At 48.6% G+C, this 12,949-nt stretch overlaps 1 protein-coding gene across 7 annotated transcripts in view; it reads left to right on the top strand.

Annotated features, from left to right (window-relative positions):
- Nucleotides 1–12,949, top strand: part of Myh11 (myosin, heavy chain 11, smooth muscle) — a 115,936-nt gene that overhangs the window by 13,891 nt on the left and 89,096 nt on the right. For 4 of the 7 annotated variants that reach the window (XM_013517839.1, XM_013517840.1, XM_013517841.1 and 1 more), the window contains exons 1-2: nucleotides 2,011–2,355; nucleotides 11,553–11,709. In XM_013517839.1, the coding sequence (XP_013373293.1) occupies nucleotides 2,011–2,355; nucleotides 11,553–11,709 (502 nt within the window). Of the gene's footprint in view, nucleotides 1–1,993; nucleotides 2,356–11,374; nucleotides 11,478–11,552; nucleotides 11,710–12,949 lie in introns of those variants that run through there. The other 3 variants (XM_005391067.2, XM_013517838.1, XM_005391074.1) reach the window with 2 other exon arrangements.

Below are 12,949 nucleotides of genomic sequence, written 5' to 3'. Positions count from 1 at the left end.
TCTCTCTCTTTTTTTTTTGAAACAGGGTCTCATATAGTTCAGGTTGGCTTTGAACTCACTACGTAGCCAGCTGTCACTGAACTCATGGCGATCCTCCTGCCTCAGCCTCCTGAGATCTGGGACTATAGATGTGCAACACCACACTCGACTATAGTTTCATATTTGTTGGATTTTGTTGCATGTCCTTGATGTTGTCTAATGTATCCTCCTCTACCCAGGCTTCATCCTTTCTTCTCTTTCCCTCTCTGTCTCTCTTTCTCATACACACGTATACACACACACACACACACACACACACACACACACACAGAGGACTAAACCGAGGGGCCTTTGCACTGAGCTACATCCTTACTCCTTTTTAAGTTTTTAATTTTGAGATAGGGTCTTGTTAAGTTGCCCACATTGGACTCAAATTTGCAGTTCTCCTGCCTTAGCCTCCTAGAGTACTAGAATTAAAGGCCCTCTGCTGCCATGCGTGGCTTCTTTTTTTCTTGCAAGAATATTTTGGTGATGGTACTGGTACTCCTCCTGGCATCACATCTGGAGGCTTATAATGTTGATTATGCTCTCTTTTGTGATGTTAAGATTGACATCTTAACATCTGGCACCAGCCTGATCCATCCACTATAAAGTTCTCTAACACCTATTTTTCTAATACAGCATTTTTTTTTTCTTTTTTGTGATATTGGGTATAGACTTCAGGGAGTGCTGAGCTACATCTTTAGCTCTTTTTATTTTTGAGACAGCATCTTGAGTTGCCCATACTGTCCTTGAATTTTGTATCCTCCTGCCTCAGCTTCCTGAATAGCTGGGTGTTATGGTTTGTGTCTAGATGTTCCTGTAAAGTCTCATGTGGTCATAGGACTTTTTTGACCATGGCTGAATCTAGAGTGTGTGTAATGCTGGGATTAAGGGTGTGCGATTACTGGATCGGTCCACTGACTGGATTGGTACCACCCTAATCCCAGCCAACTGGATAAAATAAAAGGGGCAAAAAGAACTTCTCTACTTTTTATAGGAAAAAATTCACATAGAATAGAATTACTGAATGTATCTGTGTGGGGACTGAGCACATCCTCCCTCCCCCTCTGAACTACTGCCCGAGCCTCCTCCCCTATTTAAATTATATAATCCAATGGCTTTCATTGGCTTCAGAGAGCTGTGAAGCCATTGCTACAACAAATTCTAGAACGCTTTCATCATCCTAAGAAGAAACCACGTATCCTTTAGCTGTCACTCCTAATTCTCACCCAGCTTCTGGTAACCACTCATCTACTTTCTGCTTCTCTGGGTTTACTTCTTGTGGACATTGTACATAAATGGAATCCCACAAGATGTGACCTTTCGTGTCTGGCTTCTTTCATTCAGCATGTTCTCAAGGTTGGGCCACGTAGCAGCATGTGTCAGCACTTTGTTCTTCCTTGTGGTCCAGTATTCCACTCCATTTTATTTATCCATTTATCTGCCCATTGACTTTTGGGTTGTTTTCATGTTTTTGCTATTCTCAGTAATGCTCTTGTGAACACTCGTGTAGACTTGAGTGAACATATGTTTTCATTTGTCTTGAAGATATACTTCAAGGAATGGAATTCTTGGGTCATATGGTAGTTTTGTTAACCATCAGAAGACCCACATTTTATTTTGCAATATGACTGGAATAGTGTTCCATGTTGACACTTAGAGGCGTATTTCTTGCTTAACCACTGGGTAGTAGTTCATTGTATGAAAATACCATAGTTTATATACACAGTCCCATGTTGATGGATGTTCGGGTTGCTTTTGGTTTTTGTTACTAAAGGCAGGGATACAAATGCTTTCTGAAGGGCCTTCGGGTTGTTTCCAGTCTTTGACAGCATAAAGACAGCAGGGAATATCCTCCAACATTGTGGCATGTTTCTGCAGAGCATGTGGCTGGCCGTGGCAATGTGAAAGATTTACCTGTCTTTAAGGCTTGGCTTCTGCCTAACTCTGACCCTGTCACTTTATTCCTTAGGGGATCAACCAGGCACCATGGCACAGAAGGGCCAACTCAGTGATGATGAGAAATTCCTCTTTGTGGACAAAAACTTCATCAACAGCCCAGTGGCCCAGGCTGACTGGGTGGCCAAGAGGCTGGTCTGGGTCCCCTCTGAGAAGCAGGGCTTCGAGGCTGCCAGCATCAAAGAGGAGAAGGGGGATGAGGTGGTGGTGGAGCTGGTGGAGAATGGCAAGAAGATCACAGTTGGCAAAGATGACATCCAGAAGATGAATCCGCCCAAGTTCTCCAAGGTGGAAGACATGGCGGAGCTGACATGCCTCAACGAGGCCTCCGTGCTGCACAACCTGAGGGAGAGGTACTTCTCCGGACTCATCTACGTGAGTGTCTCCAGGCTTCAGCCACTTCCTCCTTGTCTCCTGTTTCCCAAGGGAGGGAGGGGCTCGGAATGTGTTTGGGGTGCCGGATGGAAAGCTGGCGGTTGGACCGAGGAAGCCCACACTATGAGGTGGAGGCCCTCAAGCCTGGGTTCACATGTCAGTCCTCCCTGCGCTAGTTCTGGGACATACACCAGGTGATTCCCCCTCTGGAAGCCTCTGTTTTTCTAATCAATCAAAGGGAATAATCACGCTTAGCACCTATGGGAGGTGTGACAAATCCAGGTAGTCACAGACCATAAATGCTGAGGAGCATGACAGAGTTGCCACAGATTTCATTAGCGTCATTCCCTGCCCTTCCACCATCTTGGAAGTAAGGAAGAGCTCATGACCGCCTCAGACAGGCTGCTCCACCCTTTAGCTATGGATATGCACAGGTATCAGGATAGCTTCCCTGTCACAAGTGGGAATGGCCAGATGAGAGCTGGGACTCCCTCGGTGAACTTTGCAGACCAGAGTGGACTAGAATTGTATCGTCCAGCATGGCAGCTGCTAGTTACTTGTGGGTAACTACATTGAGGTTTTAACTGGTTTTAAAAATTAGTGCTTAAAAATTTGGTTTTTTCAATTGTAGCTTGGTCACATGTCAAGTGCTCAACCTCTCCTGGTGGCTACTATATCAAACAGCTCAGGTCTAGATCATTCCCACCTTACAGTTCTGTGGGAGCCTGGACTACCCAGTAGGGCTGGGGACTGGAGGGTGCTGGCTCCCAGTGGGATTGAACCAACTCTCCAGAGCAAGAAGGACATAGATGTGCCGCGTGCAGCGCCAGCCTGGTAGGCAGAGGGTCCCAGCCCTGCCTTTGCCTACCTTTCTTCTTCTAAAGCCGTGCTCATCCTTTGGGGAGGCTTCCTAACTCCTCTGAAACTTTGTTGCACCTCTGTGTAGCGGACATGGGGGTCGCACCAGCCTCGGGGGTGGGTTACTTTGTGTAAGAGACGCGCTTCAAAGCCTGAGGTGCACGCGGCTGAGTGACTTGCTCCTCCATGTTCAGGCTGGTGCTGAGCATCTGCTCGTCACAATTACAGACCCAAGACACCCTTGTAGGAGCTGCATAATCTACCACGTGGGGGTGCTGGGATCCATCACCCTTCTCCTTATGGGACATTTCAGAAGGGGATCTAGTGACCTCTTTAAGAGCCGTAAGGAAGGGGCAGAAATTTATAACCATGAAACGCATCCTTTCGTCCAGGTACGGGCCTTGGCTCGCTTTCTCTCATTTAATGAGCACAGCATCCCACGTTAAGGCTTGTCTCGTTTTACAGGTAAGCAAGCTGAGGCCCCAGAGTGGCAAAGCCCATCCTTCCCTCCCTAACCAAGCAGAGAAAGTCTCTTCTGTTCATGACGTTTATGACTTGGAAATATCATCCTAGGTCTGTTGATACCCTGGACTTTTCGAAGAGTCCAAACTGCAGGAAGCCAGAGGGGAAATTGGGCACCTGGGGGCCCAGATCCTCCTGTCCCAGATATGTCACCTCCATACAGGGAGTTGAGGATAGACCTGTGCTTCCATTTCAGCTGCTGTCCTCCAACATGATGTTTAAACCCAAAATAGAAATCAGAACAAATGAGGGCCTTATGAAGGTCTCGGGACCCAGAGTATCATCTGCTTATATAAAAAAGTGAAAGCTTCAAAGTCCTGCTATGCTTCTCCGGACAGATTAGATTAAAATCCTTCTGGCCTTGGGACGATGCACCTGCTTCTGTCTTATATCTTTCTGCTCAATTTAGCTGCTTAATAAAAGCTATAGCCTGTGACAGAGGATAAACGAAGGGGGTTGGAGCAGAGTAAGCCACTCTCCCAGCCTGTGACCGCAGAACACGTGACTCTTATTAGTGCGGGGTGGCAGGTGATGACACCGTGTCCGTGGCCCAGGCAGCCGGCCACACCAACGTTGTCCTTGGTGATGAAGAAATCTTTCCCATCCATTCCACAAGGCCAACCTCAAGCAAAGGGCCTCTGAGGAGGCACTGGCAGACCCCTTGTCCTCTTGGACCTAGAAGCAGCTACAGAAGTATGTGAAGCCTGTCTGCTTGCACAAGAGGCAGGCTCCAGGGCCCGCAATATCCAGGGGCTCCCCTGACCTGCTGCATGTGTGTGACCCACCTGGCAGGCACTGCAGCACTGACTCCCGGCACAAGGCCCCTTGTTATGGACACCGTTATGAGCCGAGTCTGCTCTGCCTGGATTTTGTTGAGGACGACATATGTGGTCAGCTCTGCCCGTGGCCTTTGGCTCAGAATCCAGGAGCGGGGAGCTCACCAGGCATGGGCCAGGCACTGTCCCAAGTCCTCCCTAGCCCACTGGATGGTGCTGGTGCCAGGGAAGCCAATATCTCACTTTAGATTAGGCAGAGCAGTAACACACACTTAGAAAGGGACCCAGGTTCCCACTTTGGTCATATCTGGCTGTAGAATTACATTTGCTTTGCTTTCCTGCTTGTCTGTGGGATGCTGGTCCACACCCTTGCCCAGAGGTTGTTTTGCAATCCAGTGGAAGACAAGATATACTTGAGCTGGACACAGCTCTATGACGTCTCTTCTAGGGTATGCCAAGGGTGACTGAAAAATACAATCAATATTTAAATCTTTAAAAATGTATTATAGGAAAAGACACCTTACCCTTAATCCTCTTAAAGTATCCCCTTCAGACACACTCTTCCCATCCTTCTTGCCACTTTCTGAAGCAGTGCTGGAAGTCCTCTTTCAGGAGTGTCCTTATGAGGCATGATGAAAACCACAGTGAATGCTGCTGCTGAAGGCCACCCAACAGAAAGGCAGGCTCGTGAAAAGGTGAAGGTGTGTCCTCACTCAGCTTATGCACCACATGGGCACTGTACAACTTCGGGCTCTTTCCCAAATTCAAAATTTCCATGAAAGGCAAATGTTTTGAATTTACCTCAGTACATTAAGGCAGCCATGACAGCACAACTAAAGACACTCACAAAAGAGGATTTCCAGACCCCTTCAGAAAACGGCAAGAACAGTAGGATAAGTATGTTCAAAGTGAGCAGGAGTATTTGAGGAGGATTAATGGTAATGTGCCTTTTACTGTAATAAACTTTAAAAATTAGATGCATACCATATTATTCAATTATACCTCTTATATTCTACAATGTCAGGTTCTGAATTTAGTACTGCAAGTGGGTACCAAGGAGCCTGTAAGCCTCTTGTGATTTTAGGAAATGTTTGTGTGTATATGTATATTTTTTTCTGGATGAGGCTCTTAGCTGTTATGAGACTTTCAAAGGAGCCTGTTACCTTCACAACAATAGGAGCTGCTGTACATTGATAAGTTACTACATTAAGAGTTTATGCTAACATGTTATTGCTGTGACTAGTATTTGTTGTAAGATAGATGCTATTATTGATGCTTATTTTTGATGATTAAAAAACCTCAGGTTTGAACAATTGAATAGCTAATGAGACCCAAAGATGGGTCTCAAGTCCAGAAAAGCCAACCGTGGAACCAGTGCCTTAACCATTAATGGCTTGTTAATGTTTCCCACAATGCTGTGAGACTGATGCTGTTAGCCCATTTTATAGACAGACACTGAGGGTCGGATGTGCTCAGTCTCATAGCTGCTAAGTGGATGGGGCTAGGCTTCAGTGTAGGGCTAAGGTGTCCCTCATGATGGCAGAGGCCCTCAGGGTAGCAGGAGGTGAAGGGTATGGGCTGGGTTGGGTTGATACCACAGGTAGCATTAGCTTTGAGTTGGCCAAACTTTAAGTGGGTGGTCGGAAAGACTCTAACCTTTTATTATGATTTCTTGAGCAGCTGCTAGGTGCTAGGCTAGAGATTGCAAGCCATTGGCTCAGTGTAACTTTTTAACAATTCCAGTTAGATATAGCAAAAGAAAAAAAAAAAAAAACTCAGTTTCTGCATTGCTAGCAAAGACAGGACCTGCTGCTCCTGGCCACAAGGTCTGATGTCACAGTCCACCTGCTAGATGGATGCATGGCCGATAGGCTCTGCTTTTCCTCAGGCCCAGCACTCCCTGGTCTTCCACACCCTGGGGCTGGGCGCTGGTGGCCTTGACCTCCGCAGCTCTTCTGTTCACTCACACAGCTCCCTTCATACCTGTGTACCTGCTTGGTCCCTGTAGGTGGTGAGACCTTCCACCCTTCACAGAGCCTCTGTGGCTGGGAACATGACCCAGGGTGAGGGTAGGGAACTCTCCCGTGCATTGGGCCCGCAGCCCAAGTCCTCAACCCACGGATCCAAATGGACATTTTTCCAGGACTAGGATCTAGAAAGACCTTCCAACTCTGTCAGGGGAAATTTTCTCATCTTAAAGATCTGGCCCAGCGATCTTGGCCTTTTCTAGAGGAGTGTCTGCTCAGAAATGTTGGTGCAGAGGTGTCCTCAGTACCAGTCACTGCTCCGGGCCCTGCAAGGTACAAAAAAAAGCCAGTTGGAGGCTGCCTCTTGCTGAACCTCGAGAACCAACCCTTCAGATCTTTCAAGTAATTATGGCTTCAAAAAACCTCCAACAATACCAGGGATATCTAGGCAGAAGGATATTTAAAACGAAGAACACATTATAAAAAGGGAGCCCCCTCCCTTTAGCTCCCAGCCCTCTACCTTGGAGAAGTGTGGTTAACAGAATCATGGATTCATACAGACACTTATAACATGTGTAACAAAAACTGTGTGTGTGTGTGTATTTTGCTGCTTCTTTTCACTTAAAGATGTCTTGTGACTTTTTCTGTGTCCATTCATAAGTGTTTTCATAGTCAGACCTAAGACATTTGGTGGTGTTTTTTGTTTGTTTGTTTGTTTGTTTGTTGTACTGTGGATTCAACCCAGGGCCTTCCTAGTCTTTTAAAAATTTTTTTATTGCTGGGTGTGGTGGCACACGCCTGTAATCCCAGCACTCAGGAGGCTGAGGCAGGAGGATCATTCTGAGTTTGAGGCCAGCCTAGGCTACAAAGTGAGCTCAAGGCCAGGCTGAACTGCAAAAAGACCAAACAAAAAAATTTTTTTTTAATTTTGAGACAGGGTCTCATTAAAGTGCTAAGTTGCCCAAACTGGGCTTAAACTTGGGAACCTCCTGTCTCAGCCTCCCAGGTGCTGGGATTGCAGGCGTGTACCACCATGCCTGGGTAAAACATCTCTTTGAATAGTTGATAAATGCCAACATTAAATGCAATGGTGTATAAGGGCATATTTCTACATCGTTTCTTATCATTCCCATTCCTTGACCTCCCAGTTTCCCTCCTTACAGAAACCGTGGCCTTTGTTTCTTATATTTTACACGGGCCGATATAAAGCCCTTCTCGCTGCCCTCACACTATTCCCACAGGCCACATGTTGTTGTGTGTCTTGCTTGTTGCAACTAATTATGTGCTTTAATGCTCTGGAACTGCTGTACTTTTTTTATGAGTCTGTTTAGGATACGTAATTATTACATCCATCTTGGGAGGGGGTGCATATGTGTATCACATCTTGATCATTTTTGCTTTTACTTCCACCTCCCCATCTCTCCTTCCCTAGATCCCCTTCACATAGATAAGGCCTATAGTCCCATCAACAGACGAATGGGTAAAGGAGGTGTGGTGTGTACACAGAATGGAGTACCACTCAGCCAAAAAGAAGGATAAATCTGAATCACTGGTAGACAGGCAAATGGATGGATCTTGAAGCCATAGTACCAAGTGAACTAAAGCAGACAAATTAAATACTGCACGGTTTCTTAGTGGATTCCGAGGTACTCTCTAACGACAGCACAGTCTTCCATAATAATTGAGGCCATCCTCTACCGATGGGCATTCAGTTTGTCTCTGGTCTTCTGGCTGTTAAAATCAAGGCAGTAGCAGAGGCTCATTCTTGGTGGACTGTGTCTCTAGGACAGATTCCCAGAAGGCAGTGGCACTACACTATGGCCTTGTAAACATCTTATAGAGGAGGGCTCAGAGGTGTGAGGTGGAGATGCGGCCCTCAGGGCTCCATGCTCAGCGCCTTGTTCCACGTGCCTCCTCTCCCAGTTTCTCATTTTTTTCTGAGACTTTGGGAGCAGCCCCAAGCTCAGCGCTCTGTGGCTGACCGTATAAAGTGTCAGGGAACAGCTAGGGCTGCTTCCTAATATGGTCACAAGAAGGAGATCCTGTGTCTGCAGCGGAGACCTGCTGTGGCACAGGGCCTGCGAGATGCTGGCTGGAACCCAGGAGATGGGGATTTGAAACCTCTGAACTTAACTATCAGAAGAGGGGCTCATGGGTATTCTGCTGGGTGCCAGTGTGGCTGAGCATGAGCCCTGAAAGAGGAGAGGAGTCGACTGGGGAGAGCGTCCCAGGTGAAGGGACACAGTTCTTGTCTCCATGAGACAAAGGGGGCCTAGGAATAGTCACTAAGGGTGGTCGAGAACCTGCTATACGCCACGCACAGCACTGAATGCTTTCCAAGCATGTGATCCCACAGCACACCTGTAAAGGAATTGTTAGTATCTCCCCACAACCCCGTTTTGCAGATGGGGATAACTGAGGCTCAGAGAGGTCCAGAGATTTCCCCAGGGTCACAGAGTTAGGAAGGAGCAGAGAAAGGGTTCAAATCCAAGTTCCCAGTCCCCAATTCTGTGCCTTTGAGTGGTGTGGCCTGGGGAGCTGGAGGCAGTGCTGAGACCTGAAGGGGAGGTGGGCCTGGCGGGCCTTCGCTCAAGCCGTCACTGGCTGGGCACTTATTCTTCGGGAGCCCTGAGCCCCCGAAACAACACAAATCAATAGGACACAGCCACAGCGCTGGCTCAGCAAGTGTCTATTGAGCTCCTACTGTGTGCTGTGCCAGCCCCGCTTCCCCAGGCACAGAGGTAAAGGCACGCTGTCTCTTCAGTATTCAGGCAAGCATTTAATTAGCACCTACTATATGCCAAGGTCCGTGCCAGACTGAAGAGGACAGAAGTGGGGCTCCACGCCTCTGGCAGCAGGTGCTGGCAGGCTGGGGAGGAGGCACCCTGGCAGCACCCTCATCGGCTGGCTGGGGTTCTGACCCCTGCTGAGCACGGCAGGAGCCTCTGCCCTCTTGCTATTGCCTTTCCAGTCTTTTAAGTGGCAGCACACCCAGCTGCTTGCAGTTCACTTTCAGGCAACTGCGTCTCCACCCCCGCCTTGGGCGCCTCTTGTTTCATTCCTTGTCCTATAAGATTCAGGGCCAGGGCACCACCGCCCAGAAGCCTCCTGGACTCCACCCCCACCCCCACTCCCACCGCCATGTGGCTTAGGGTCTTCTCTTCCTTGCCCCACGAGCTTCTATTTTCCTGGCTTATTTTTTAAGAGCCCCGGTCTCCCTCTTCTGCTCTGTGAACTCTTTGAGGCCAACAGCTGTCTTTGGTTCTTTATCTCCAGCCTCCGATACAGACCTGGTATACAGTGGGTGCTCAATAAATGTTTAAAATGGCTTATGTCAAACCTAGGGGATTATTCCGCATCCTCCCACCAACCTTGTACCACTGCACGATTCCCTTCCTGCTGCTGCACCCCCGCTGTCACACGCTGTTGTCCCTTAGCAGGCTTAGCCTGTGAGGCCCTTTCCACACTCGAGTCTCCCTAGCCCTTCATTGACAGCGCCAGGAGGCAGGGCCTTTCTGGTCCTGGTGTATTCTGCTATGGTCTCAGCACCCTGCCTGCACAGCGTTTAGGAAGTACAGAATGAATGTGTGCACAGCGATCAGCTGATTTCCAGGGGACAGGCAGAGGGTGGATAGCTGAGCGGACGTTGTTGAACGGCTCTGTTGTTTGGTTTGCCTCCGCATGACCCAGAGATGGAAAAAGAGTTGGAGGGAGGACCACCGTCATGGCCGTGGCAACCTTGACGCTTATGGTTTGGGGAGAGCAGTTCCGGGGAGTGGGTTGGAGCCTATCTGCTGGGATGGGACCTCAGCCCACGGGGGAATGCAATGCGCAGTGAGGAGGAATAATAGTGATGCTGGCACCTCCCCTGGGCCCACACAGTGTCTACGTCCTCCCCGGCCCTTCTAGTTACTCTCAGATATCCTGCTCACTCGGGAGGCAGGGCTGCCGTTGTATGGTAAAATGTATGCAACCTAAAATTCGCCATTTTAAACACTGTAAAAAATACATGTCAGTGGCATTTAGTGCGTTCACCACACTATGCAACTGTCACCTAGACTAGTTCCAGAGCATTTGTGCAAGTGTGCAGTGCTGGGATAGAACCTAGGGACTCGTGCATTCCAGCAGACGAGTGCTCTACCCCGGGCCACACCCCCAGCCCCAGGACATTGTCATGACCCCAAGGAAACCCTTTACCCTTTAGAGCAGTCCTCATTGTCCCATATCCCCAGGCTCTGGGAACCACAAGTTTGATTTTCTTTTTATAGATTTTCCTGTTCTGTGCATTCAGGCTGAGGCAGGAGGATAACAAGTTCAGGCTCAGCCTGGACAACTTAGTGAAGACCCTGTCTCAAAAGAGAAAAGTAAAAGCTGGGGAGGAAGCTCAGTGAGAAGGCCCTGGATTCAATCCCCAGTGCTGCAGAAAGCAAGCAAACAAATCATACAGTGCTTGCCTTTTGCACTTGGCTTCTTTCATTTGCACCATGCTCTGGAGGATGCGCGTCCTGCACCTTGCGTCGGTATTGATTCCTTTGGGAGGACGGCTGTGTCTGCCCTGTTTTACATCCTCGTGGTGGTGAGGATGAGCTCTAGGGTTAACAACTATGAGGTCTAGTTCCGAATTCGCCTTCAGCTCAGTCATTTGGTGACAGCCTCACCAAGCCTCAGTTTCCCCTGTGCAGTGGGGGGTGGGGAAATCAGTGTCACTGTCACAGGGCAGCTAGGATTCAGTAAGGTGCTGTGCAGTGCTCTGTTTAGGGGCTGGTGCATAGAAAGTGCTCACGAAAGGTGGCTGTTACTTAAGTCCCTGAGCCTCAGGGAGAGGAAAGGACAGCTGGGGTGGAGCTGAAATGTGAGCCCAGAACTGTATAAAACCACATCAGTGTAAGCTACAACACGGGCCGCTTAGCCAGTCTTGCCCTTGTTCCTTTTCACCTGTATACAGAATGCCCGTGATGCCGAGGGGCTCCCACTGAGCCTCGGTTTCCCCGTCTCCACGGTGAGAGTACGACTGGTCTGTTGATGGCCTCCCTCCTGCCGAGGTCCGAAATTAAGCTCTGTTCTCCTTCTGCAGACCTACTCTGGCCTCTTCTGCGTCGTGGTCAACCCCTACAAGCACCTGCCCATCTACTCAGAGAAGATCGTGGACATGTACAAGGGCAAGAAGAGGCATGAGATGCCGCCCCACATCTACGCCATCGCTGACACGGCCTACAGGAGCATGCTGCAGGGTGAGTGGGGCCTGGGATGCAGGGCTACCTCCTCCAGGGAGCCGCCGCACCCCGGCCCCTCCTGTCTCCCTGCCTGAAGTTCTTGCCAGGAATGCAGAGCTTGGCAGACAGTGCTAGGGGACAGGAGGACTGTGACTGAAAAAGGGAAAAAGCAAAAGGCCAAATCTGTGTGTGCAGCCTGGGAGGGTGAGGGGAACAGGCAGCTTGGGCAAATACGGGCATGGGCCGTGCTGGCTTGGGGGCGTGCTGTTTCTCCAGCCACCTGGGGATCCGGCCAGAGCAGCTGTCTAGAGAGAAAGAGGATGGTGACAGCCCTGGGGCTGAGCCAAGAAGATCCAAGTTTGCACCGAACCTGTCTCTCACTTCCTGTGGGAGTGTGGGCAAATGTCTTTTCTCCCTGGCCTCAGTTTCCTGATCTTTAAAAGGGGGTAATAGTCTTTATTTTACAGCTTGTTGTAAAGCTTGCTTGTGCTGGCTTTCCCAAACTTAAGAGTGTTGTGCATCACCTTCATACTTATGTATTTCAGGTTGAGCATCCTTTATTGGAAATGTTTGGGGCCAGAAATGTTTCAGGTTTGGGATTTTTTTTTTCAGATTTTGGAATATTTGCATATATACGTTGAGACACCTCAAACGTGAGACTCACGTCTAAGCACTAAATTCATTTATGTTCCACATGCACCTTATTTCACAAAGGTAATTTTACACAACATTTTCCTAATTTTGTTCATGAAATAAAAGTTTCATGGTGTAGAATTTTCCACTGGTGGCCTCATGTCCATGCTCAAAATTTTCCAGATGTTGGATTGTCAGTTTAGGGAGTCTCAGCCTGTATTACTGCTATTATTAATTAATAGACTTTCTACCGAAGTGAGATGATAGATACAGACAGCGGAGTGCATAAGATGTGCCAAAGAGGCCGGTTTAAAGTTAATTTTTGTGGGGGCTGGGGATTTAGCTCAGCGGCAAAAGCGCCTGCCTGGCAAGCGCAAGGCGCGTGAGTTCGGTTCCCGGTACAGGAGAAAAACCAAAAAAATAAAAATAAAAATAAAAAAAAGTTAATTTTTGCGTATGGCTACAGGGGTGGAATCGCATCCAGGCCCAGACGTGGAACATTTCTGGAGAGCTCCTTCCTGCCTCTGCCCTGTTGGTACCTCTCCCACACCCCGCCAGAAGCTGTCGCTATTCTGACTTCTGTTACCCTCGGCTTCTTGTTCTTGTGCCTCATACAAAGGCCACC

This window comes from Chinchilla lanigera, unplaced genomic scaffold, assembly GCF_000276665.1.
Source record: "Chinchilla lanigera isolate Chin_1 unplaced genomic scaffold, ChiLan1.0 scaffold00041, whole genome shotgun sequence".
NCBI classification, from domain to species: Eukaryota; Metazoa; Chordata; class Mammalia; order Rodentia; family Chinchillidae; genus Chinchilla; species Chinchilla lanigera.
The sequence above is the reverse complement of the archived record's forward strand: the minus strand, read 5'-3'. Positions and strand labels throughout refer to the sequence as shown.